General features: G+C 46.3%; 2 protein-coding genes across 3 annotated transcripts in view; one reads left to right on the plus strand and one right to left on the minus strand.

The window, feature by feature from the left end:
- ect2l (epithelial cell transforming 2 like) overlaps positions 1-25,820 on the plus strand; it is a 56,044-nt gene that overhangs the window by 15,005 nt on the left and 15,219 nt on the right. The gene's annotated exons all lie outside the window — the stretch shown is intronic.
- Positions 1-25,820, minus strand: part of filip1l (filamin A interacting protein 1-like) — a 44,850-nt gene that overhangs the window by 7,177 nt on the left and 11,853 nt on the right. The window contains exons 2-4 of one of the 2 annotated variants that reach the window (XM_084004074.1): positions 21,056-21,416; positions 20,803-20,976; positions 20,549-20,727 (exon numbers count right to left, since the gene is read on the minus strand). In XM_084004074.1, coding sequence (XP_083860200.1) covers positions 20,549-20,727; positions 20,803-20,976; positions 21,056-21,406 — 704 coding nt within the window. In that variant the 5' untranslated portion in view covers positions 21,407-21,416. Of the gene's footprint in view, positions 1-4,443; positions 4,577-20,548; positions 20,728-20,802; positions 20,977-21,055; positions 21,417-25,820 lie in introns of those variants that run through there. The other variant, XM_084004075.1, reaches the window with a different exon arrangement.

The following is a 25,820-nucleotide window of genomic DNA, read 5'->3' on the forward strand; positions in this document are numbered from 1 at the left end:
GTTGCACTCGATTTAGTTACTTTTTTAAAATTCATTTTCTGATTTATTTGCAATGAATATTGGAGCATTTAGATCACTGATAAATCTAAAATGTCAGAGTGTTTTATGTGCTTGTGTTACATATGAAAAGGGTAAAATAAACTCTATACCCCCACTGTCATTACCCATCGGGCCCACTTCTCCGAGCACTGACACATCATAAACACTGTTACTTTCCCCGCATTTTCTGAGACCAACTAACATTTTTATGTCATGGAAAATTTAACACATCATAAAAAGTATTACTTTAACTCTCTCAGGTTGGTAGTCTGAAATACCTGTGGTTACATGCTTTTTTTTTTTGTTCCGATGTTGCCAACTAATTCTCCTATGGCTTGGAAGCCTGAGTTACCGCCGTAAATATTCGGCCTTCGGTTTAACAATCCGTTTCCATAGTATTTGAGTGAGTAATATATGGCACATTAACTCCTCTGGGAAATAATGTGAAAAGAATAATATGCAGCCAAATAATGATCCCACCAGATTAGAGCAGTACTCTAAAAACGGTGGATTATTTCTGACCAGGATGTTCTAAATTGCTGTTGTTGAATGGTAATCTCCTGCAGTCCCTTTGGCTTTTCATTAAACATAAACAGTGTTTTCAAGTGTTGATTATGCACCTTGTGTGCTGAATAAATACCCGGCACAGAAGAGTAAGCAAATGGATAATTAAAGGTTTCAAAACGGTAAAACAAAATGTATTTTAGACGGGATGCGATCTTATAATGAGATTGTTGTAGTTTGTTGCCGTATGCAGTTGCAGTGCGTAGTCGGGGTCAGTCTGTCGGACATGCATACATCACCACGCCAGGGTGCCTGCAGTCCCAGAGGGAAGGCATGTTATGACTGCTGTGTGTGCAGCTGCCAGGCATTTCCACCCAGATGGCCCACTGGCATGGAACAATCCTTTAATTAAGGGGTTCCTCTACTAGCAGCCCTCCTCCCCCCTCACCAAAACCACCAGCACCTCCCCTCCCTGCTTTTATTCTCTATACATTTAAAGGAATTCCCCCCGCAATTACAGTCCCAGAGAGTTTAGACAGAAATCCCCACGCACACATCACTAATTCCACATGCAGTTGGGTCGTGGGCCACGATGTCAGCGTGGAAGGGTGGGTCGCTTCCCAGCAGTGTGTCACTTGTTCCTGCAGTAGCTGCCGACGGGTGGGAGCGAGCGTCACACGTAACTGCATCCACGTGTTGCAATCAGACCCAGACCAAACATGGCTCGGTGAAATATTATCAGTATACGCAGCAGTCGTTGTATGTGCGGTTTGGTTGGAGCAGCAAGTCAATTATTCTGATTCATTATGAAGTATGATGTAAACTAAATCCTGTTGAGGCTGAACATGAAGTTCTGTGTGCCATTCATGCAGGTTGTAGTACTTGTGTACAATTTTAAGGAACTTGTACTGGAGTAATTCCATTTTATATAACTTTATACTTCTACTCGGCTACACAAAATACAATAATGCATTATGATGTATTCTTGTAAATATGGCTACCCAGCAGTATTAAAAGTTACTGCGTACTCATTAATACATCAGTGATTATAATCCAGTAATGTAACATTAATAGTGTATTTTTCTGTATTGATCTCATTTACATATATTTTGATGCTATTCTTACATTTGAATGCATGACTTGTTTCTACACTGTGGTATTGCTACATTTAATTGAAGTAAAAGATGTGACATGTTTGGGTTAAAGGCTGTTATTTTAAGCATTATGGTTTTGAACCGAACCTGTAAAGCAAACCTTAATCCCCCCTAAAGTTTTTGTAGGCGTTTTATTTTCAGGCCTGTGAGGATTCCAGTTGCAGAATGTTTTTCTGTCTAGCTTCGTCGACATTAAGTTTGCCCTTGTTATACACCGGCTGCCAGAATTGTTGATAAAACTATTTTAATCATCTTAACTTTCAAGGACTCCGGATAACAGGGCCGTGCAGGCGGCCTTATCTTGCATGTGTTGAAAAATTACATTTTCTCCGAATGGGTTGTCTACGCGGAAAACACTCGGTTGCTAAGTGAAACAAGCAGAACGAGCCTGTCGCCTGTAATCACTGTTTATTCAATCTCTTATCTCAGTCCTCGCTGTTTTTCTAATGATGTCACCAAGCCAGAATAGAACCAGAAATGTACTTTGTTCCCATCGCAGGAGTGGAAACTCTGCTTTAAAATGGATATTAATCCCCTACGCATGCATCCAAGGGCGAAGACAAATCCTTTGAGAGGAAACATGCCTTAAAAAAACGCCGCTCGCTTCACACCAGTGAAATCACTTCTAGCCCTTTATGGGACTCTATTCCACTGTTGTGTGTGGTACGTCAGGAAATGTCCAGATCGGTTCTTCCTGAGCGTTTTCCCATCAGGGACACACACAGATGAGCGTGTTTGACCAAGTCTGCATGTTATATTGTAGACGGTTAGTTGAAAAAATATTATCCTGCAGCCGACCCTGAAATAGTGCTGGAGGCCAACCGTACTTTAACGAGTAGTCGTAGCTCAACTGACCAGCTCTCGCCATCAAATGGTCAGCTGCCATGTGTGTGCAGGGAACACATAAATACTAGCTGATCTACGTAGCCATGTTTTATCTCAAGAACAGGGCTTCGTAAAGCTTGTAAGAACATCATTTTGGAGGAATACATCGTAAAGTGCCACATGAACCGGCGACATCACAAGCACCTTTACCACCCACGTTTGCACCAGGCACCAATCTCACCTAAAAATGGATGCACGACCGCCACCGCGGCTCGTTAATATGTCATGGAAAACTGTGTGGGGGAGGTCATCTGGTGGGGTATTACTTGACTCTACGGTATATATCTCACATAAAGGCTATTAATAAAATAAAAGGAAACAACGAGCCGCAGCTTCACAGAGGGCTTCCCTCTCTTCAGCTGGAAACTGTGGCTCAGCCGCCGCTCGCAGGCGTGTTACACGTTCCATATGTCATCTCCTGACCACATGTGATTAGGTCATGTATGTACAGACTGATGTTCCCCCGCGCGCACACACACATGGCCACCTCCGTTCTAACATGTGGATGGCGGGCCGAGGGCCCTCATGTGGGACAGGGGCTGATTGATGCCGTGTGTAGACTAAGTGATATGCCCCCAGAGGGCAATCAACGTGGGTTAAATATGTACCTCTGATTTTTATGAACTTCCTGCGAGTGATGCTGTAAATGAAGTGGTGTGTTGCCAAAAGAGAGCTGCATGTGATGTGTGTGTTTCAAAAAGCATGAATATACGTTATGTAACTGTTGCTGCCCCTGCTGGGAAGGAACACTAGAGAGTATTTAGTTTTCGTTTACTTTTACTCCACTACACAGAGGGAAATATCATACTTTTTACACCTCTACATTATTTGATAACTTACTTTGCAAAGTATTATATATTATTTATTGAGCCAAGCTATCCAATATTGAAAATATGTATATAGTAAAAGTGAACCCAACCCAAAAAAATCACATGAATTCATCAATAATTATACTCAAATATACCAATAATAATGAATATATTTATACTATTTTTTTTTTTTTACTTTTAGTTAAATATATTTGATGCTGATACTTTTGTACTTTTTCTGTAGTACTATTTTAAAGGCTGGATTTTTACATATAACTATATATATATTTCTACACTATTACACTACACTATTCTACACTGTGGTATTACTGCTTTAACTTTAAACTATGTGAGCCACCTCGGGTTTCTATTTTAACATCACAGATCATTCTCTCCTCAGAGCTCAGCTACTGTTTAATGTAAAGAAGGTCCCCTCATTTCATTAGCGTCGCTGTCATTAATGTAATAAAACCTGTTAGTAGTAATAAGAGAAGAAGTCATTAATTTCACATCTCATTTTGAAATAGAGATGCTCAGCGATTTCTGACAATAAAAAGCCATCAAAAGTACTGCACACCCTAAAAAACTACTTGTACATACTGCATATATTTAAAATAAAGAATAATAAGAATATGTGGAATATAGCGCCTGCCGTACTCTGTCTGTCTGCCTTTGAACGCCACATGATCCTTGTACATTTCATTTTTGGTCTCTTGTGCTTCCAAAAGGAATTAGTCGGTGTTATTACCATTATGTTACCGTGACAAAGACCAACATGTGTTTCGGCAATTATTTACAGATGTGTAAACCTTCATAAAATGTAAAATTAAATTAGATTTCAAAACTACTTTCAGGTTCTGTCGACTTAAAACTTTTTGTTTAATCGATATGATCCTAGAGTGTTTCAGGAGTCTAACAGTCACTACAACTAAAAAAAGAAGTACTATTAAAACACACAGCATGAAAGTTAGAATAAGAAAGTAGACATGAAGTGATGCTGTAACCCATCCACACCTCTAAATGCAGAGTTTAGTAATGTTCAGTGTGCCTACCTGTGCCAGAGCTTTTCCCGGCGTCACTGCCATAAGCTCATTATCTTGCCGTACAACACCCGAGCCTCAACGCTTCCTCTCTGTGTGTGTCTCACTCTCTTAGTAGCTGTAATGTGGGCATTCCTGCAGTCAGACCAAACAATAAGGGATGTGCTCCCTGCCTATGGACCATTACGTCATCAGCATGTCCTTATATGGAGCTGTGCATTGCTAAGGCTCGCAAGAAGGGGGTGTGCTTGCTCACATGTGTAACTGTGTGTGTGTGTGTGTGTGTGTGTGTGTGTCGCAGTAAGTATTTAACTTCAGGATGCAGCAGAGGAGAGGGGAAGGTATTTTTCTTGACGTGTTCGTGATGTGTGAAATATCTGCGTGAAGCGGAGAGAGGGGCGAGGAGCTCCGGTTCCAGCGCTTCCCCCCTCGTAAATTTAATGAGAAAATGTTGGATGAGGGTTTGTGATTTAAAGCTGTAGCGCGTCTCCTCGCCGTCAACGGACGGGACACGTTGACAGGTTCACTGACTTGGTCTGTTAATGGTATTCCTGATTGAAATCATGGTCAATCATCTAGCTGGCTGTTTGCATGAGATTTACTCTTTTTACTGAAGTATTTAGATACCGCTCTCATGTCTGTACCGTAAACATGAAGTTAGCTTAGCATCAAGGCTACTAAACCTTGTATCTTCCAAACAAACAGAAGTGTATGAAATGGTGCATTGTGATGTAATTCGTCACTAAAGTGTTCAAACGAATGCAAAGGAGTAAAAAAAAAGTACGATTTTCCCTTTACGATGTGGAAAAACCAGCTAAGTGCATGTGCTTGTTACTCTCCCCAGCGCGTTGAGGCGTGGCTCGCCCGTTAAGCACCTGTGGGTGTTGAAGTGGCTGGAAGCTCCACAAACAGAATAATGGATTTTCACACAGCGGCGAAATCGCTGCTTAATCCAGCACACGTTGCTCTTTATCAGAGGCATATTGTTGAGCTCACAATGCCTCAGTCATTCGTTATCAGATCGCTGGTACATTTCTCAGGCTCTACCTGGTGACTGGATCCATCTTTTCTAAAATGCCAACATTGTGCGTCATGTGATGGGAGATTTTTGAGGGAAGTTGTTTCTATTGTTCTGGGTTTATTGGAGCAGGGAGGCCGGTGACAGAAACATACGAGCAGCTCCAGCAGGGACTTCCTGGCGAGCGGCAGCAGGACCTCGTGTTCGTTGTCGAGGCGACGATGCGTGACACGCAATAAGACAGCAAATTAGTCACATGTATCCTTCAGTAAGAACACAAAGCATGTCATGATGTGCTCTCGGGCGCTACGCCGCCGCTAACCGATTCCAGCCGCGCAAGCCAATAACAAGGGCAAGCCTCTTCCTGTCTCATGCCCACTAATTTAAATATGTCATGACTTCACAATGGCTGAGGTCACTGTTACTAAACGTTATGAGCTTTGCCAACCAAGCTGAGGGACGAAGAGCTCTGCTGGTTTCATTTAAAGCTGCAGGATGTTAATGTTAACATTTAAAGAAGCCGGCATACATCGTTGACCTCAATCAACGCACGCCGTCCATGACTACCACGAGCGTCTGCCAAGTCCGCGGTCGTTCCCCGCTTGCTATCGTTCATTTGCAGCTTTAAAGGATGTCATTAAATATCAGCTGTTCATTAATGATAGGAAACAAGGCTTTAAGTCTACAAGCATCGACCAACCGTCTTCACTTCTCCGGGCGACACCAAGTACATGTTTTAATTGGGAATTTTCCAAATGTTGACAAATACAACGTCCACGCGGCGACTCAAAGCCGTTGAGCGGCAGATGGAAAAGCTTTCCGTGCGTGGCAGCGGGAGCCAGACACGACCCGCAAATTCCTCAAAAGAGGCAAACCGAAAACATGTGGCACGACGGGATAACCGTTTAATCACGGCGTTTTCCGACCAATTAGAGGAGACCGCCGTCGGATGATAATGAATGAGGCTGTGTGAAACATTTTGCGTCGCCTCTGCAAACACACCGACTTGGATTTCGTTTGGAGACTTGATTGAGGACCAGAACCACATGGTGGATCTCCCTGCTGGGCCTGAAGTCTTTCTCCACTTCCTGTGTCCACTTGAAACTATGACAACCGGATTTCTGAGTGTCTTTTCTCTGAAGCACTCGGACATCCTTAAAGTAGCATGCGAATGCGTCGCCACAAGGCACACTTGGGTCAAGCAGGATTGATTTCCGTCTATTTAAAACACAATGATTCCAGTCACGCAGTTCCAACGACTGAGCTCCAGCGCTAAACGATGATGTATTTTAGTTTTGACTTCTCGCCCATTTCCTTGCAAAAAAAACCCCTGTTTGTTCTTGGAACAAACAATTCGGTCATCCAGGATTAGATTCTATTCCTGGGTATGGACATACTCGGAGTACTACACACTCGCAACAGATGTCCGGGATCAAACTCACGAGCCGGCCACGCAAACATGTCGGCTGTGACGAGCCTCTGCCAAATGACAAATAGTGGCGAGATGAAGATGTAGCCCGTGACCTCAATGGGATGACTGTCCGCTGACGGCACGCCGGAGGATGTGGAGGTTTGGGATTCGGCTTGCGTGAGCAACGTGTGTGGTGCGGCGAGGTAGTTGTTCAGTCACATGTCACATTCAAATTGACACCAGTGCAAACGACTGAGTTGGGTACGAATGCCCACTGAGACCTTGAAGACTTCCTCTGCTATTACCTTGCCCACGCGTGATATCAGATATCCTTGGTTTCTGTGACCAAAGTACCGCTGTGAGACGAGCGCATTAAGGTGTTGCGAATGCCTGCAGGAAAAGACACCTGTGTGTGTGTGTGTGTGTGTGTGTGTGTGTGTGTGTGTGTTGGCTGGTACCTGATATCTAGCATGAATCTGATAAACCATTAACGACCAAACCAGATGGAAGCCAGAGGGTTGCTGCCTCTGTGAGAGCTGCAGCGGTGTGTTCTCCGCTGAGTTTGGGTTCGGTGTGATTCCTTGTCTCAGCCAAGGCCCCGGTTTTGTCCCAGTCTCAGTCCCCCGGTTTCGCCCCAGTCTTCTCCCGATCTCGCCCCGGTCTCGTCCCAGTCTCAGTCCCCCGGTTTCGCCCCAGTCTTCTCCCGATCTCGCCCCGGTCTCGTCCCAGTCTCTTCCCGATCTCGTCCCAGTCTTTTCCCGGTCTCGTCCCAGTCTTTCCCAGGTCCCTCCCCCGGTCTTGTCCCGGTCTTTCCCTGGGTCTCGCCCCTGTCTTTCCCCGGTCTCGCCCCAGTCTCGCCCCAGTCTTTCCCCCGTCTCGCCCAAGTCTCTCCCCAGTCTGTCCCCCGTCTCGCCCAAGTCTTTCCCCAGTCTCGCCCCAGTCTCACCCCAGTTTGTCCCCCGTCTCGCCCCAGTCTTTCCCTGGTCTCACCACAGTCTTTCCCCAGTCTCTCCCCAGTCTTTCCCCAATCTCTCCCCAGTCTCGCCCAAGTCTTTCCCCAGTCTCGCCCCAGTCTCACCCCAGTTTGTCCCCCGTCTCGCCCCAGTCTTTCCCTGGTCTCACCACAGTCTTTCACCAGTCTCTCCCCAGTCTTTCCCCAGTCTCGCCCCAGTCTTTCCCCAATCTCTCCCCAGTCTCGCCCGAGTCTTTCCCCGGTCTCGCCCCATTCTTTCACCAGTCTCTCCCCAGTCTCTCCCCAGTCTTTCACCAGTCTCTCCTCAGTCTCGCCCCAGTCTTTCCCGTCTCGCCCCAGTCTTTCCCTGGTCTCACCCCGGTCTCGCCCCCAGCACTCCGTGGCGTCTGACACACACATGCTTGTGCGATAAGCCCGGAGGCTGATTACCTGACAGACATACATGACATCATTGGCTTGTAATTAAATCCACATGTCTCCGTCTCTATCTCTTCACTGGAATTCTCTGACTCTTTATCCTCCCGTCACTTCTTGTCTCCACATTCCTTTTTTTTCATCAATCCCTTCTCCTCTCTTGTCCCTCACGACCTTCCTGCGTCTGTCCACCATCTCTGTGTTTTTTCTCGTCCTGATCTCAGCGTGGGCTTCGCCGTTAAAATGCAACGCGGGTTTGATTGCCATGGTTACCTCATGCAGACATTTGCTGGCCTTTTATGGCCAAAATGTGTTTTTATGGCTGAAGATCCAACCCTTCAGCCTCGTTTTCATGCAACTTTTCATCTCATTTTAGCCCGTGCACAAGATTCAGGTACAAGCACGTATTTCAGTCTTTCTCTCCAATAAAACGTGAGGGTGGGGTGTGACCTTGATCTCTCACCCTCTTCTCCTGCCAGCTGTAACCCTGGGGGATGTTTGCAGCACTGAAGGCATGTCTGCTACCCTCTCAAAGGGGAAAAAAAAAGGATTTTACTGCGTTACTTTGCTTCTCCAGATACGTATCACTCATCACTAAAGTTTCTTTATTTTCCTTTCATGTTCAGAACCAAACCTGCATCTTTTCAGGCAGCAACTAATATTAATATTTGATGAAATGAAAATCCAAACATATGTCTGTTACGTAAACTAGAGTGCTTTACGTTTCACACACATATGTATTATCCGGCTTTATTGGCTGTCTTGGTTGTTCTGTTCTGTGCGAACACTTCACTCTACGTGGTAATGTTGTTGTTTTCCCCAAACCAGCGATAGGAAAAAAAATAGTTCCCCGTATCCGCCCGCATAGCACACCAGACACGTCATACCACCGTGGAGTGATATAAGATTATAGGCAGGAATCAATCTGGCAGCGTCAGATTGAAGGGCTGCAGCAGGAAGACTGCAATTTACACTCTAACAACAGCTATCGCCTAACAAAGGAGCACACGTGGAGCGAGAAAGTACCAGAGGTGTGTGTGGAGGTGTGTGTGTGTGTGTGGTACAGCTGATAATCATTACCCCTCCAGCACTTCATGTCTTTTGATGTAAACAGCAAACACTTAAGGAGGATTTTATTTTTCCCATCGTTGTTTGCATAGAATTCTAATTCTTTAGGACTACGCAAGTTAATTTCCTTCCATATTTAACCATAAACATTTATTCCAGACTAAATTCCCAATTCCCAATAACTAGACATTATTAAACACTGCTAATTATAGAATGAATACATAAAGTTAAAGTCTTCCCTACAAGACGTAGTGATCCTGTCCTGTTATTTTCCCTTTTTTATGAATTGCATTTTATATCTTCGTGCTCGTATCGTCCCCCCTGGAGTTGAAGCACCACTGTTGGGAATCACTGGCTATCGGCTTCTATTACAGTAATTGCAGCTTTAGAGACCGACTCCTGCTATTAAAACTTCCACAAGTACATGGTGGCGATCCCATTACGCTTCACACCCCGACTCCCAACAATGACAGTCTCCCGACACACACTAATCCGACCAGATGTCAGGTGAGCAGGGAGGAGCCGCTTTACAGACGATGTGATGGTTTCCTGATGGATTAGCATTGATCTCAAACCGTCTGTGGAGGCTCACGTTTCAAGGGTTCATAAAGCCTGATATTTTTCTCACCCGGTTGCTTGTTAATGTTTCCTTTTCACGACTATATCCCATCCAGAGGGATGGAAATAGTTTATTTTCAACACTCGTCTTCAGAACAGTCGAGGTCAAACGGACTTCTGTTGAAATTCTCTGTGTATCCGACTCCTCCTTGGATTTCTGACCCATTTACTCATTCTCTGACTTATCTACAAACACTGTCCAGCGTCTTTAAACAAAGGAAACCGGTTTCCTAATCTGCTCGTCCTTTCACAACTGCATTAATGAGAAAAGGGATCCAAAAAAGCCCGGTGAAATAGTGATGGGGGGGCCGTCACCGCATTGCTATCCAGATCCGGGGGTCAGTTTGAGTCAGAGGAGAGATGAGCTCTTAATGTAACATGAGAACACACTTTCAGCATGTCGGTAGTGAGCCTCCTCGTGCTGTTGAGTTTATAAAAGTGTGCCTTATAGGGCTCTTATCTGGCCCAGAGGAGCTCTTGTTCTTTGCCTTGGCACATAAAAGCCATTCTTCAGTTTCTGACATCAACTTTGTTATTGAGGAAGACATTCCCCATCTTTATTGTTTTGTAGCCTGCAACCTTTTGACTTAGTTCCTTTTGGATTATTTCAAAGTTAAACCACATTAAACTATGTTATAATTAGCAGTTATCTTTATAGTTAGACTAGTAGAGGATGGACCTCCATGTATCTAAACTGAGAGGTTTTTCTCCGTCTATGCCGATGACACGCCCCTGACCAAACTGGCCAGATGTCCTCGCTCGTCATTTATCTGAAGCCTCTCATAACGCGTTGGCTCTGTTCTCCTCCGCAGAAGAACAAGACCTCAGATGACACGCATCATTTTTCAGAAATAATGGCTCACATGTGGGGGGATTAGAGCGATTGGAAAGAAATGACAGGTGATCTGTTACATTTTCTGGAAAGACGCTCTCCAGTTACAGTAAATAATCCAATAATCCCCCTGAAGGCCCTGCCTACGCAAAGACTGTTTGAAAGTTGATGGCCTTATCGATCAGACCCGGAATAAAAGCTTCATCGGAAACAACACAATGTTTAATAGGATGCTCCAGTATTCAGCGACCACTGCCTATAATAACAACTTCTTTCAGATGATTTATTAGAAGCATCTCTTCCCTTTCTGGTCTTATCTTCCGGCTCTTCAGTCAACCTTTCCATCACGAGCAGCCAGCTGCTGCCTCGTTACAGACCCTCCCACCTCTTTGTGTTCACCAGGAATGTAAATGATAGTGATTCGGGGTGTGACGCTGGAATTTACTTCAGCGAGACGGAGCTGTGATGGACTGTGAGTCTGCGTGCTCGTCTGCCTTCGCCGGGGATGACATCACTCCCCTCCCAGACCGCACAGAGGGGACGAGACCCCGGCCGGGGTGGTGGCTTGGGATCCTGAACATAAGCTCCTTCTATTGTCTGCTCACTTCCTGTCCAGGCGTGCAGCTTTCATTATCCCAGTTACTTGGCAACTGGCCTCAAATTGTCTCTGAATTAAAGTGAGGAGAAGCAGACGTTGGCCGTCACTTCATGGCTTCAACTTCTCTGTATGGATTCCCGTCGTCTGCGTTGTTGTCTCAGGATTTTCATCCCTTTTAAAAGACATGTTGTTCTTGGCAGCGTCTCCCCTGAGTTATTTCATAAAGACTTAATGATTGTCATGGAGTGAGCTGTCCCGTTTCATGGAAGTGAAATGTTGACGATGCTGAGAGCTTGATCCCCTCGTAGGATGGATGGATGCTTGATTGCACGTCTTGTTACGAGGGAACTAAGTAGCTGCTTGTCGTATCTACATGTCATTTTTCTCAAAGTAATAGTAAATGTGAATGAGACTGAAGCCAGTAAAGGAATAGTCTTCAGGTCACCTGGTTCCAACAGGTTTAAAGCGTGACTCGACCCGACGCCACTCCATAAAACCCGAAACCTCTCAGGGGAGTACAGCAAGGAGCATGTTCGGGACCCTTGGTAACGTGCAGCCCCGTGTGTTTCCAGCTCTCTCGGCTGCGTTAGCATCAACGTTGATGAAGTGCACCGGGGGGACACCTCGGTGGGGGGGGGGGGGGAGGGGATCGGCAGCCTTATTAATGAAAAAGGCCTGGATGTTGTATTTCACCGCGGTGATGTCACCGTCTGGATGGACACGAGCAGTCTCACCTCAGTGACTGAACACAACAGATGGCTCCCATCTGGAGGCTTTCCAGCGAGGCATTTTAGCACCGAGGGTTACGAGGTTTAGCTGCGTCCGCTGGCTTCCAGTGTTGATGACGATTGATGGTGATTTTTATTTTCTCTCGGCGCAGTTAGCTCTGGCCGGGCGCCTAGCCTTGAGAGCTTTTACAAGATATTTAAAAAATATGAAAAGCATCTGTTGGCGCCGATGAACGGATCTTTACATGCACTTCTGCCCTCTTTTTTTACACAGTTTTCCAATCAAAAGTTTTGCCAACGCTGATGATTATTTAGCTGGAGATTTCGGTGAATTTTCAAGAATTCTTGTTTAATTTTGCATGATAGTTTTTGCTGCAGCGCAAACACATCTTAAAGGGCTTCAGCTACAGAGTAACCTCCCATCACATGCCTACTTTTCAACATTTGATGACTCAAAGGCGCTGATCCCTCCAGTTAGGGCATCCAGAACCAAAACAAATATGTTTGGGCTTAAAACAAATGCCAAATCATGGTTTTTTTTTTTTTTTCATTCCATCCTATAAATTGCATTTAATTTTACCCTTCGCGAGCAAAGAGTCAGGCTTTCATTTCAAATGTAATATTAAAATCTGGACGCTGTGCAGTCCGTCTGAAAAGAGGCCAAGGCCCGACAGAGCAAAAGAATAGCTGCTAAATCAGATTTTTTATGATAATTTGGGTTGAGGCATAAAACTGGCTGTAATTTACGGGCTTCTCCAAATGTGAGCTCATAATTTTCTTTGTTTGAAAAAAAAAAAAAACACACGAGTGTGCCTTAGGAATGAGCTCATGCTATACTTACATTAAATTAGAGAGATCGAGGCATAGCATTTATTCTCTCTCGTGTTTGCTCTTTGTCCAGGACCGCGGATACGGCTCCTCCTCCTCCTCCTCATGATTACACATTCTAGTTTTTGGATGTTTTTTTAGAGGTGATATGAAGAGAAATTCTCTGCTTTGGCACTGGGACATATAACAAAACATGAATGTCTTTCTGGAGGAACGAGATGAGCAACTGGACTCTTTGCAGTTACCTCGTCAGGGTTGAGTATCTAACCTCACTTGTCTCCTCGCTGACATGGATACTTCCCCTTTTCTTCCACTTCACTAAGCCATGAGAGACTCCTGAAACTGGATAGACCCTTTAAAACCGTTTTTCCACCCTTTAGTCATACTACCCACCCACCCTTCCCAGACTCTGCCAGAAGGATTTGCTCGGTTTCAAGCCCAAAAAACATTTGTCCAGAGATATCAGCTGCTGGACTTTGAAAAAAAAAAGAAGAAAAAAGTTTTTAGTGCTTAAATCCTGCTGCAGCCCCATCAAAAACTCTGATCTCCTAGATGTCTTCATCCCCGAGTGTTACAAGGGCATCGTTCTCAGCAGGTCGACATCAGGATGGGAGCTTTCTGAGGAAAACGAACTTGACTGCATAATTCAATCTTGGAAAAATACAGTGCAATTGAGGTTTTGGGCTTGGATGAAAAAAAGGCTGTTTTTTTTTTTGCTCTGGAAATGACTCGGAGGACGAGTGCGGTTCAGAGTTCTGGGGCGGATGAAGGGAAGGTGGATGTTATTTGTTTTGCTGTTATGAAAACGCGTATTCTTGTAACTTAATAAAAGCGTAGGAGCCATCGGCCATCGGAGTCGTATTAACGAGCCGGGCGCCGCTCTCGTCTCCCGCCGTGAAAACGCAGCGTTGGGTTTTCTGTTCCTCGTATTATTGAGAGTTAAATCACGTTTCTGCTGAGACTCGGCAGGCTTGTTAAAGATGGAATATTGCTTCCACGTCCTTTTATGAATCTATTTCTCACGACATTACTCACAGATACATAATGATTAAGTTTTAATGATTTCCTTGACTTTTATGAAAACAATCGTTACTATTGAGGGAAAAGGTGTGTGTGAAAAGCTAATGTTGACTCTTGTATCTCAGCCCAGTGCCAGCTATTCTCCCGCCTCGTAACCTTACAGGAAAACCTTCTCATCAATCATCATCGGACCTGGGCCGGGGAATTTAAAACCCAGCCGTGGCTCTTATTTCCTGGTTGGTGTGAGGGTCTCGTCAAAGCCCAGGATGCACTGCGACGGGGTGGTCCCTCCGACAGCGTATTGTTCCCCCGCCAAACAGTCAATCCCCAAACGTTGGTTTCCATATCCCATCTTGACACCCGACCACCTCGTTCTCGACAGGTCCTCGCCTCCAGCCTTGAGATTCCTTTCACTCCCTCGCCAACCATAAACTCACTTTTACTTTCTCTCGTTTCTTTTTTCACTTTCGCACGTTACGCAACGATTTTGACAACTTTGAATTCCTTCGCGATGATAAATGCTAAAAAACGTCCAACTCCCCTCCACCGCGAGTAAATCGGTGGCTTTGTTTTCCAGGCTAAATGAAACCCAGCTTCCTATAAACATCCCTAATCACCAGTTAGCACCTCCAAATCAGGTGCCGTCTCACACCCAGAGACACTTACGAGAGCTATTTTCAATTTACACAAATCCCGTTAAATCCTCGCGGACCAAGTGGAGTTTTTAAATGGATGACAATCTTACGTTTCTACGCGCACGGAGGCGTAAATCAGGTACTCTGCTCTACTCATCCCGCTTCAAACCGGAGGGAGGGCCGAGGAGGCAACCGTTTCCATCGTGTAATGTTGTGAGAGAGGAAACAAAGATAACCGATCCGAATGAATTCCCACGGGTCGAGTTGTGTTTGCCTGTAAGGCCCTAAACGGACTCTTCCTCCCAGTGGGCGAAACAGGATATGAGCTCAGGATATGAGAACACATCTGCCAAGGTTTTACTGAATTACCTTCTTTTCTTTTACATGTTATACATTTTATCCCCCTATTCGGACGAATCGGCAATATGTATTCAATTTAGCTCATTTAGCTACATTCTTTAATTGTATTATTCTTAATAAAAGACTAATTATTTTGTATTATGATATAATTAAGTGTTTAAATGATGCATTTGAAGCTTCCATCACTGGTGTATCAACAGTTAGTGAGCCATTGTCAATATGACTTATGAGCTCCACCAGAAAATGTCACCAGTTTGATCCACCCGTTCACCAGGCGGTTCCTCTCCCGCCTCCATATTTCACTCACTATCTCGACACCGAGTTGGCCGCGAGCGCCGGCGCAGGCTCATTGTTCAGACGACATCATGTTTCTCGCCGTCGCTTCCTTCCCAGCCCGACAGGACGGGAGGTGAAAAGAAATGGCTTCCCTTTGCCATGTTTTGCCAAAGCTGTAACTCAAGAAGGCGTCCGCTAGAACAAACGCGAGAAGGAGGTAAATCAGAGAGTTCGGGGGGGGTCACATGCCATTCTCTGTCGGCCGCGGCGGCGTGAGTCCGGCCATCGCTCGCTGTCTGCAGCTCTGGTTCACAGCCAGCGCGCTAATGTCATGCTAACGCCACATTAGCTGACCCCCCGGCCCTCCGCCCTCGCTGCTATTTCCTTTCACAAATAGAAGATTAGCTCACACATGACTCCTGCAGATTCCTACATCAACCTCAGATAAGTCTTTATATTTCATGTGTGGTCCAATTTATCTCTGTTTTAATGATATGAGACCTTTACAGAGACTTTTTAAAGTAAAAAATGTGTTGGAAAAATTACTTTCCCCCCACATTTAAATGCAGAAAACGAACCTTTCTTCTTTACAAAAGAGTCTTTCTCACACTGACAGGAATAGCACACGACACTCGCGTTCTATTTTAAGTTTTCTCTCCTTTTATAGCGAGCCGGGAGAAAAAGGTTGGAAAAACACAAGCAAGCCTGCGTCCTTGTGGTCGGTGAGGTCTAATCGCCGCATTCTGTCAGGGAGATGTAATCACATTACGCCATTCGGTGACGACTCTCGGGGCCCTAATTACCACCGAGTCTGCAGATGTAGCAGAGTAACACGCTGACGGTCTCTCACACACACTTTTAAAGAGGGGGAGCACACATGCAGCATGCACTTTCATGTGAGTGGTGTCTGTTTAATGTCTCCTGATGCAGCACATCTGCAGTGCACCTTGTCTCCATCCTTTTTAGAGCTCACCTTCATATTTAGGCTCTGAGATAACCGCAGGAAAACGTGAGGCTGAGCACAAACTACAGCAAAACAAGCCTCATTTCTCCTATTCTAGTGAAAAGGAACTGCTTTGCTCGAGGTAAACCCACATCCGTATTTACAAAAAAGAGTTTCTGTGTTCATACCGGCGAGGAAAGCTTTATTTTTCTGAAATCCTCCCCATTAGTGAGAGGGGAAATAAGAAGATGCAGGGTCTGTTTTCCTTCAAAGCATTTCATAAAAAGCCCTCCAGACCCCAAACATTTCAAATGCAACTTTTCTGACCAGAATATCATTCTCCTTCAAATTGATTCTATTTCCAACTGGACAAGAAAAAAAACCCACTAACACCCACGAACATCTGGCTTTTGTCTCCAGTGGGAAAGGTTACGATCGACATGCGTTCCCAGGACAGTTGACTGTATTTATCAGGTGGATTAAAGTGAATATACAATTAATAAATTCGTAAACTTAATATGCTCTCCGGAAAAGGCGATTAGAATGAGGAGAAATCACGTACATCACTGCAGACAGAGCTTGAATGTTAAGTGAAGGGAAAGGAGCTGAAAGTTGCCTCGTTTCAGTCGATTCACACGAGTCTGTGGAGCAATCTGCCGGTTATCTGGCCAAAGCAGGGGAGGGAGAGTTGGCAGACCGGCCTGGGATCACTGTTTCCTACTGTGGGAACGATGGCGACGAGCATCCGCACACACAAGTCATCTTCTAGTAATGTGGATCATTTTGAATGAGTGTCCAACTGTGAAATTGCAAATGTTTAATTAACGCACATTAGCTAATCACAGCTCCAGCGGGTTGTTTGTTAGGGGTGTTGTCGTGGCAACGAGAGCGCCGGTGACTAATGAGTGGCGAGAACAGATGCTGAAAAGTGAAAGTTGCGTTTGATGCGTGAGAATCGACCTGGAGCGTCGTTACGTGACGGCGTGATGACGCGGGCGGCTGTCCCTGAATGTGTCGTGTTGGTGTGATCCCTGACCTCGGCTGATGGGGCTTCAAAGCACACAACTGCAAATATGCGAGTGTAACGTCATGTGCGGCGGTCGGAGCAGGGAGAAGCTTTTCCTTCCCATAAAAGGAAGTGTGTTTGACGCACACGTGTACTTCCACAAACAAGAAATCTGCTTTTTCCAGAAAGATATGTATAATATCTCATAGCTTGAAACTGGCCAGACGATTTCTCCTACATCCCTCTCGTTTATCATATCGGAGGTTTGACGCCGGCTTTGAACAGGAATGTACAGGTGCAGTGAGGACGTAACGGTCGATGAATGTGTCTGATGATATCTGAGGAACACAGGTGAGGGCAGATACACGGCGTGGAAGTTCGAAACCTGCCTCAGAGCTGCAGAAACATAATTAATAACCTCATGAATCGTAACAAACGCCGTCCCAGTTCCAGAGAACAGGGCAGGTCTTGCTAATAAGCATCTCATCACCAAAGAATGTTCTCCCATCTGATCCGCCAGAGTGATGTCACCACCAGCGGACCAGATGGCATGAAGATGTGTTGCAAATCACTTAGGCGATTGGAGGGTCATGCGGTGTCACGTCGGAGCAGCTACCGGAGCTGAAAGTCACTCGCTGGTAATTACGGCGCAGGCGTGCCAGGAGATTACGTCGACTTTGTTTTTCGGATCACCTTCGGGGTGTTTTTTTCCCATCATTCCATGGGCTCCCTCGTGGAGGCCGTGATGTTGTGTAAGCAGCGTGACTCAGAAGGATGTTAATAGCCGACCAATATTCATTTTTTTATCATTTTTTAATGGATTTCTATAAGCAGGTGATTAATTCTTATTGATTAAATCTGTCTTAATTTCTCACACTGATTATTATCTAATATTACGTGAATATGTAAAGCAGTAAGTTACACTGAGAGTAACAAACTCTCAGTGTAAGCAGCTTATGTAAACAGCAGCCCTTCAGTCCATATAAGCAGTTTTCACACATTATGGCCTTGAGATCATGAGTCATACAGAAAGGAAAGGTCTGGAAAAAACATACATAAGTGTTTGTTTTGCGTATTGTGGACATAATGATGTAATTCTGAGCATTTTCCACCTTAAATACCGCAGTTTTCCCTGTTAATGATCGTGTTTATCATTAAGAATTAGAATAAAAGCATTAAAGAAACTAGAAAAGGCAACAAGTTCTTCTCCCTTTTGGTACAAAATGATCCCAGACCAGCTGGCTCGGTAAACACGAGGGCGCTGTGAGCGTTTTACTGCCATGACATCACAGGAGGCATCGGCGTGTGGAGCTTTACATGGGGAAGATAGCAGGAGGCTCATGTTTCCACGCAGTGCATCACATGACCACGTCAGCTGACCTCCTCACGCTCACAAACGCGAGCCAGGATTTCAGTTTCGTTATTCTACGCGTGAAATCGGAGGATATAGATCTATTTTTCTGAAGAAGAACAAAGGCGTGTGTGTGTGTGTGTGTGTGTGAGGTCATGTTTAAAGTAACATCTGTTGGTGGTTAGGACGCCGCTCTCGCTCTCACACCCCTGCTGCTCCTGCAGTACACGCCGCGCGATGAGGTCATCACTCGCGGACGCAAATTAATCAGAAGGGGGGGGTTTAACTCGCTTTTTTAGGGCTTCCAGGAGAAGGTCAGTCAGCAGTCAGAGGCATCCTGCTCTGATCCGAGGTCAGAAGGTCAGGAGAGGAGGAGTTTCTGACATCTTAACATGATGACATCACAAGTCTCACAACAAAGAGCTGCTTCTGCTCTCCTCAGACAAGCGATAAGTGGCGTTTCCTCTAAAAGTCCAAGCTATTCTGGGTGTTTTTCACTTTTTCTAGCCCTCTGTAATAATGTTTTGGAAGGAGCGCAGAGCAGAACAGAAGCCGCTGAACAAACGTTGGGTTTTCGTGCTCGGGCGAAGGCTTAAAATGTCGTTGACTCAAGCTCCTCGGGGATCCTCTGTTTCTTCCTGCTGGAGGGCCCGTCTCGATGACATGTCTACCTCCACATCTTTACAGGATTAGTGGGGCCTGAAATATGGCTTCTTGTTAAAACCTCTTTCTGTGATCAGCGCTGGGAGTTTTCACAGAGAGACAGAGTACATCCCCAGATTTATTGGCTGCAGGACTGCAAGTTTGTTGTTTTTTTTCTTCCATTTTGTTGTGATCTGGGATTATAACTGAAGGAAATGATGCCAAACTGTAAAAAATAAGACTCAAATGATGCATCAGCTCTGTCGAGGCTAATCTTGTTAACATGCAGTGTGATTGATGCTCCTCAGAGCCATGAGGTTAGTTGGTGTTTTTTGTCGTATAAATCCCTCGCCCCTTTTCTCACGCGGTAATTAGCCGGACCCTGGACGGACGCCTATTTTTCATGGCAGCCGCTCCTTCCTGACGCGCCCGGTGACACGCAGCTCGCCCGTCCAACTCAAACATTCTGCTGCGACGAAGGTCCGGCACCCAAATAGGTCACGGGCCGACGTCCAGCTGTGTTTCCTTTAGTGAAATAAATTGCTGAGGCTGCATGTGTGTGTTTCCAGGTTCGTGCGAGGCCGAACTAATGCTTTAAACCCACGGTTGATGTTCAGCAGCTCCATTATTTACCCTGCCGAGATGGCGATTCTTCACAAACCTGAAATATTTGACAACTTTTGAGCTGATAAGAGTGGAGGACGGAGAGTAAGTTCATCCCCAGGACCATACACCTCATAGTTTGTAATATTTCAGCGTGCTATGAATGCTAAACATCCATCCTCGTACATGGAAAGCTTGTTTGCGTATCTGAGCTCAGATCTAAATGATCTGTCAACACACGGCTGGACGGCCTCCAGTGAAAACTCGGTGCGCTCCAGCTCCGTGCACAGTTGTTCAATAAAGGGTGATAATAAAAAGTAAAGGACCTGGTCCGGGTCATGGGAATAAAACAGAAACTCTTTAGGGTGGTCTTTCCCCCGGTAATCCCAAAGAACATGTTTAATTTGAGGCTAATGCTACGCAGGCTTTATTAAGACATGCTGGCAGCGCTGAATGGCTGGAGCTGGATTGGAAACGGCTCTTTTACTGGCTGGGAGCAAGGCATTGTAATTTAACAACCTCCTCCGATCTCAAGGTCACGGGAGAAGACTGACATTTGATCTGTCAGGACGGTGGAGATGACAGTCGTTGCTAAATTAAGAATGATTGTGCGTTGGCGCCGGTTTGATTCGGCACTTAGGGGCCGGATTCCTGCCTGGTGTCGTCACTTAATGTACTTAAAGTGCTTTTTCTGTTCATGGAGCACGTTGTCAAGGCAACGTATGACACTTTCCCCTTGAAACCCGATGCAGATTTGAATTCCACCTCGACGCCGCGGTGGTCGCACACTGACCTCTCGCGCTCCTGCTCCAGCAGGTTGGTGAACTCGTCGCTCTTCTTCATGAACTCGCCGTGGTTCCGCTTCTCGTCCTCCAGCTTGTACAGGGCCTGCTTGTGCGCCTGCTCCACCATCAGCAGCTGCTCCAGCATCCGACGGTGCGTCTCCCTCTGCTTCTCCACCAACTTGTCCAGCTGTGAGGAGGACAACATCTGTCACACATCTGCATCACCCTTAAGGTTGTACTCGTGACGGGGAGCTGGTGTTACCTCCACCATGGGCTTCTCGTAGATGTCCTCCTGGAAGACGTCGGCCTTGCCCTGGATGGCGTCCCTCTGCAGGGACTGCAGGACCGTCTGCGGCGTGACGAAGCCGTACTTGGCCTCCAGCAGCGCCATGTCCATTTTCTCCGCCTTCAGCACTGTGATCACCTCGTCTCTGGCCTGCGGAGGGAGAAGAAGGTGGGCGTGGTTAGATTCAGCTCTGGGAAGCAGGTTTTAACAGCATGAGAGTCGTGTTTACCTGCAGCTCTCCCTCCAGCAAGCTCAGCAGGAAGACGAGGTCATCTCGGGAGAGGTCCCTGCCCTTCTCCCTCCGTCCTCCCTTTGCAGCACCGCCAGCGCTGCTGCTGCCCCCGCTGCTGCTGCCCACGCTGCTGCCCCCGCTCCCAGCCGCACACGTGCCGTTCTTGGCCGTCTTGTGGTTCCTCTGAATGGTGCCGGTGTCGTCCGGCGGCTCCCGGTGGCGCCCGCGGCGCTCGGCCCTCCCGGAGGGCTCCTCTCGCGCCACCGATCGCTTCCGCGCGTCGGCCTGCTGCTGCTGCGCCGGCTTGGCCTTCGTCACGTCCTCCAGGCTGTTGCTACGGGAACGCATGCTCCTTCACCTGGTGGATTAAAGGAAGATGGAACCATGAGGGCCTTATTTTGATGTCCTATTGTACTTCACATTTAGTTTCTGGAGGGATTAGAAGGTATGGATCCCACAAACCCGACACTTGCCAGGAAATAAGATGATGTTTTGTTAAGAAGATGACGTCGAAATGTTTAAGTCAGCGACCTTTCAGCGTCGGCGGAGGCTGTGCATGTTTAAACACAACATGTGACCTCATCACGCCGGGGCTGATATAACCTGTTCTGTCATCGGACTGTAAGTGGGCCCTAAACTAGTCCCACGCACTGCGTCCAATCCCACACATGTCATCATCGCCCTGTCATGTTATTATTAGTCACTCAGCAGAATAGAGTCGTCGCCGCCACGTCCTACCAGCCCCGCCACAAAGCGCCATTATGCCACAAGTCCTCTGACAGCGCCAGAGCTTTCTTGGACTTCCAGTCCCGTCGCAGCGAATTACCGAAAGTTGCCGACCGTCATTCACGGCTGATGGATTTTCCCATAAGGAGAAATGTTTGACTCCAAGAATGAGTCGTGCCAGAGGATTAAGGCTGCGGTCTTCTTCCGTACCTTGCAGATAGGTGGTCTGATGCGTTTGGACCTGGGGGATGATGGGAAACATCGACTCTAACATCATAAAAGCTTGGACATGTGACATCTGGTTTATGAATGCCCCATTCAATGACTCCCTGACTATGATAAATGGAAGCATGATAAATAGATGAATACAGACTGTGAGCTCCTTTGCCAAGCAACGTATTACTTTTCAGCATTATGTTCAAAAGACAAAAGCGGGGCCCGAGATGAGAACATGCTGCGACTCATTTGTGTGCGAGCGAGGAAAGGATCTGCCCACAGGCAATGACATCAGCATGCATCCGTTTGGGCTCGCATCGCAGCGTTTCCAACTCGCTGAGCTCACGAGCTGACGGCATTACACGGCGGCTGACTTTGATTTCTTGTTCCTCCTGTCATAAAAGTTCAACGTCTTTTGTTTTAAATCCCCACAAAGCAATCGATGGATGAAAAATTATTATTCTATTATTTCTAAAAACGGCTTATTAAAGAGTCCAGAGTTGCTACGGAAATCTCCAAATCCCGATATTGCCTAATTTGAGGTTGGAAGCGGCGTGCTCGGGGGCTCCTGCAGTGTGTGAGCGGCCTCTGTGTGAGGCCCTCTGACAGTTTATGAGTAAGAAAGATGGCTGGGTGATTGCGCTGTGCACACTCTCGGCAAGGCGCCACATGATTCAGGGCTGAGGTCATTCCCCTGCAGGAGTGAGACAGACTCCACATCCAGTTCCTCAGAGATCTGGGCTGCAGGCGGCAGACAAGAACAGCGTGTACGGGGTGTAATGTACAACCGTAGTTTGTTCACCACGACTCATTAGAACAGGATCAACGAACTAGATACAGCCCGTTGCCATGACAAAGACACCCATGCTCATGGAAGGGTCACAGACGTGTAACGCATGTATCACGTATCTGCAGAATCTCCGAGATGGATCACAAATACATCACTTAGTTCACAGAAAAGGTTCAGCGAGGGGACGTGGAGGGGAGCTCCGGGTCTCCAAATCAGCCCCTCGGTGTCGCGGTGGGAGTCGGATTCATGTGTTTCTGTTGTGAACGGACTTCTGGCCAAAGCTGATTTTTAAAAACACCTTTCTTTCATTACACAAACGCCCTTTGAAGATTTGAATCCCACGGCCTAAATTACACTTAATTTACTCTACTTATCAGGCATAATGAGCCTTTAATATCAAGCTATTTCGGATAAATACCCCGAAATAATCAACTTTTTCAGCTGGGGGGAAAACAAGAGCAACGGTTTGGGCTGACGTAGGGTGGATGTGATGGAACCTGGACTGTGGGTTTTACAGTGTTAGGTGTAAATGGACGCCTGGAAGCAGCGGTGTGTCCTCTGGGCCTTCCTCTGCTGGAGGACGAGCGCTGGCTGTTAAAACGCTCGTGTTCGCCGGGTGCGTACATATTTTCTCCGTGTTGTCGGCGGCGCCGTGGCTTGGCGAAGGTGTGAACCCCAAACTGCCAAAAACGCTAACTTAATTAGCCGCCATCTGTGGCGCCAGACCTCACGTAACCCTGACAGGGACCTTTTTGTACCAGAATGAGAAATATTCATATTTACGGATGAATGAATGTCTTTTTTAGGCGAGAAGCCTGCTCGATATTTCAGTGCCAGCCGTCATGTTTGTACCTGTGCCTCTATAATAATAACACCTCATGACTCCCATCTGTTGAAGTGCTCATTGACAATAACAGCATGAATGATCGGGTGTGTGACAAGTGTGGGATGACTTCACCGCGCTTTGTCCTCCGACTAATCCCATCCAGCCAGCGGCCTTTTTTGTCAGAGCTTGAATAAACTCCAATCATTTTTCATTTTGTTAGCAGGGGGGGATCAGTGCCAGGAGGTGATGTTATGAATAACAGGTGCTCCGATATTATACAAGGGACTTGGGTGCTTAGCTCGGCGTTGGCAATAAAGTCAACACGTTGAAAGGGAATCGCTCAAGCGGCGGCACGATAATGTGCAGAGGGAGGATTAATGAAAGTGGGTCGCGTGACTTCTCCTTTCAGGTATGTGTGCGTTTACAAGACGTGGACGCACACAGGAGCTCCTCCAGAGGTGGAGGGAGCCACAGCAGCTCAGGAGTGCACGTATTAACGGTTGCCACGGTGATGGTCAAAGTTCTGCATGGACTTTTTTTACGTGAATAATTTCTGTCTGGACCAGCGTGGTGGACCGCTGCCACTCCAAATTAGCATTATTAATAGAAACACAGTTTATTCATTCATAAGTTCTCCTCCCCTCCCCTTTCATTAACTCTCATAAAGCAGCGAAGCCAACAGCAAAACTGTTACTGGAAAGAGTTGGCAGTTTGGACTCGTCTAGCCGAGACCACCGAGGGTTTCTGCGACGAGCTACCGGGTCAAAAAGCTCCTTCATTAAAGGAACCAACTCATAAAGTCCCTCTATAACGGCCATCAAGTCATTTTATCACACTTCTGAACTCTTCTATGCTTATTATTTTGAGGCTTTATGATTTCGGAGCTTTTCTGTGACTCTAAACCAACACACTTTCCCAGATGTTGCACAAACTACTCCATATACCTTCATGTACATTCTTCACACTTGCTGGAAGCTTAAAAATGGCTTTTTGAGGGATGACTTCACTTTTCATGAGAGCTGGAAGCAAAGCGGAGGGAGCGCCGTTAAAAGGCAGGAAGGTCAAAGGTCAGGAAGCAGGTGTGCTCCGAAAAAAAGAAATAAACTCTCTCCGCTTGCGTTCACTTGAAACGCACGGGAAACGGGCGGTCGCCGCGACGCATCTCGGATCACACGCATCGCGTGCACGCACCCTGAAAATTACAGAGTGGATTCCTGCGGGCTGACATCACGCCGCTGTCAGTGTGATTGAGGGGGAGAGAGAGGCGGATCAAAAGGGAGCAGGGGGGGAGGGGAAGATGGAGGAGCTGCAGTATGTTCTCTGGGGGATCTCACTGTACACAAAGTGTGCACTGAATCATCATTTTGGAGAGGGGACTTTGGTGAGGATTAAATGCTTTCAGGTGCTTTGGGGAGATTATGTAACGCTCTGCTTGTCCAACAACCAGCATTAAGAGGAACATGCACTTTTCTGCTTTAGCATGTGTGCATGAATATCGAAAAGATGGGACAAATTAGGCAGCTTCAATGGAGCGATTCTGCTGTGAGAATGGTTGGTTTTGACGTTTTTTTTTTTACATTTTACTGCCAAAAGTTTGATATCACTCTTATTTCTTTCCAGTAAATATGAAACCAACGCCAGCAATGGCAAAGATTAGCTGCCAGACTCGGAGATCCAAACCAGAATCATCCATTGAATATGGAAGAAGTATAGTTTGTATATTCTGTCAAATAACCGACAAGAGCAGCCTTCGTTTGTGGCTGGTTGTTTTACAGAGGGTTCGGTTAGATCCCAGCATGCATTGTTCAAAGCCAACAGCGTCATCAATATCAGAGGAAGCGTGTAAAAATCCGATCAGATGTCGCTAATCCGTCACACTTCAAGGTCGAGGTCAGGTGTGATGGATGTGAGGTCGCAGCCGGGTGCTGGACTGTGTAATCAGATCTCCGCTGTGGGTGTTGGACATTATTTCACCTCTCTTCCTTTGCTACCGCTTCACTGCCAGCGTCCCGCCTCCTCGTGACGCAAAGATCACGTCAGTTATTCATGAAATCAGTGAGAAAAAAGCCCAAATCACCACTTTTCCCTTCGACTCAGTGGAAAGTTTAAATTGATTCGGCGAATCAGAGTGAAAACATGTTGTTTGCAGCATATTAATGCAGCAGATAAGCCATAAATATAACCGCACCTTGGTGTCGTAATGA

The sequence above is a fragment of the Eutrigla gurnardus genome (genome assembly GCF_963514095.1).
Source record: "Eutrigla gurnardus genome assembly, chromosome: 24".
In the NCBI taxonomy this organism is placed as follows: Eukaryota; Metazoa; Chordata; class Actinopteri; order Perciformes; family Triglidae; genus Eutrigla; species Eutrigla gurnardus.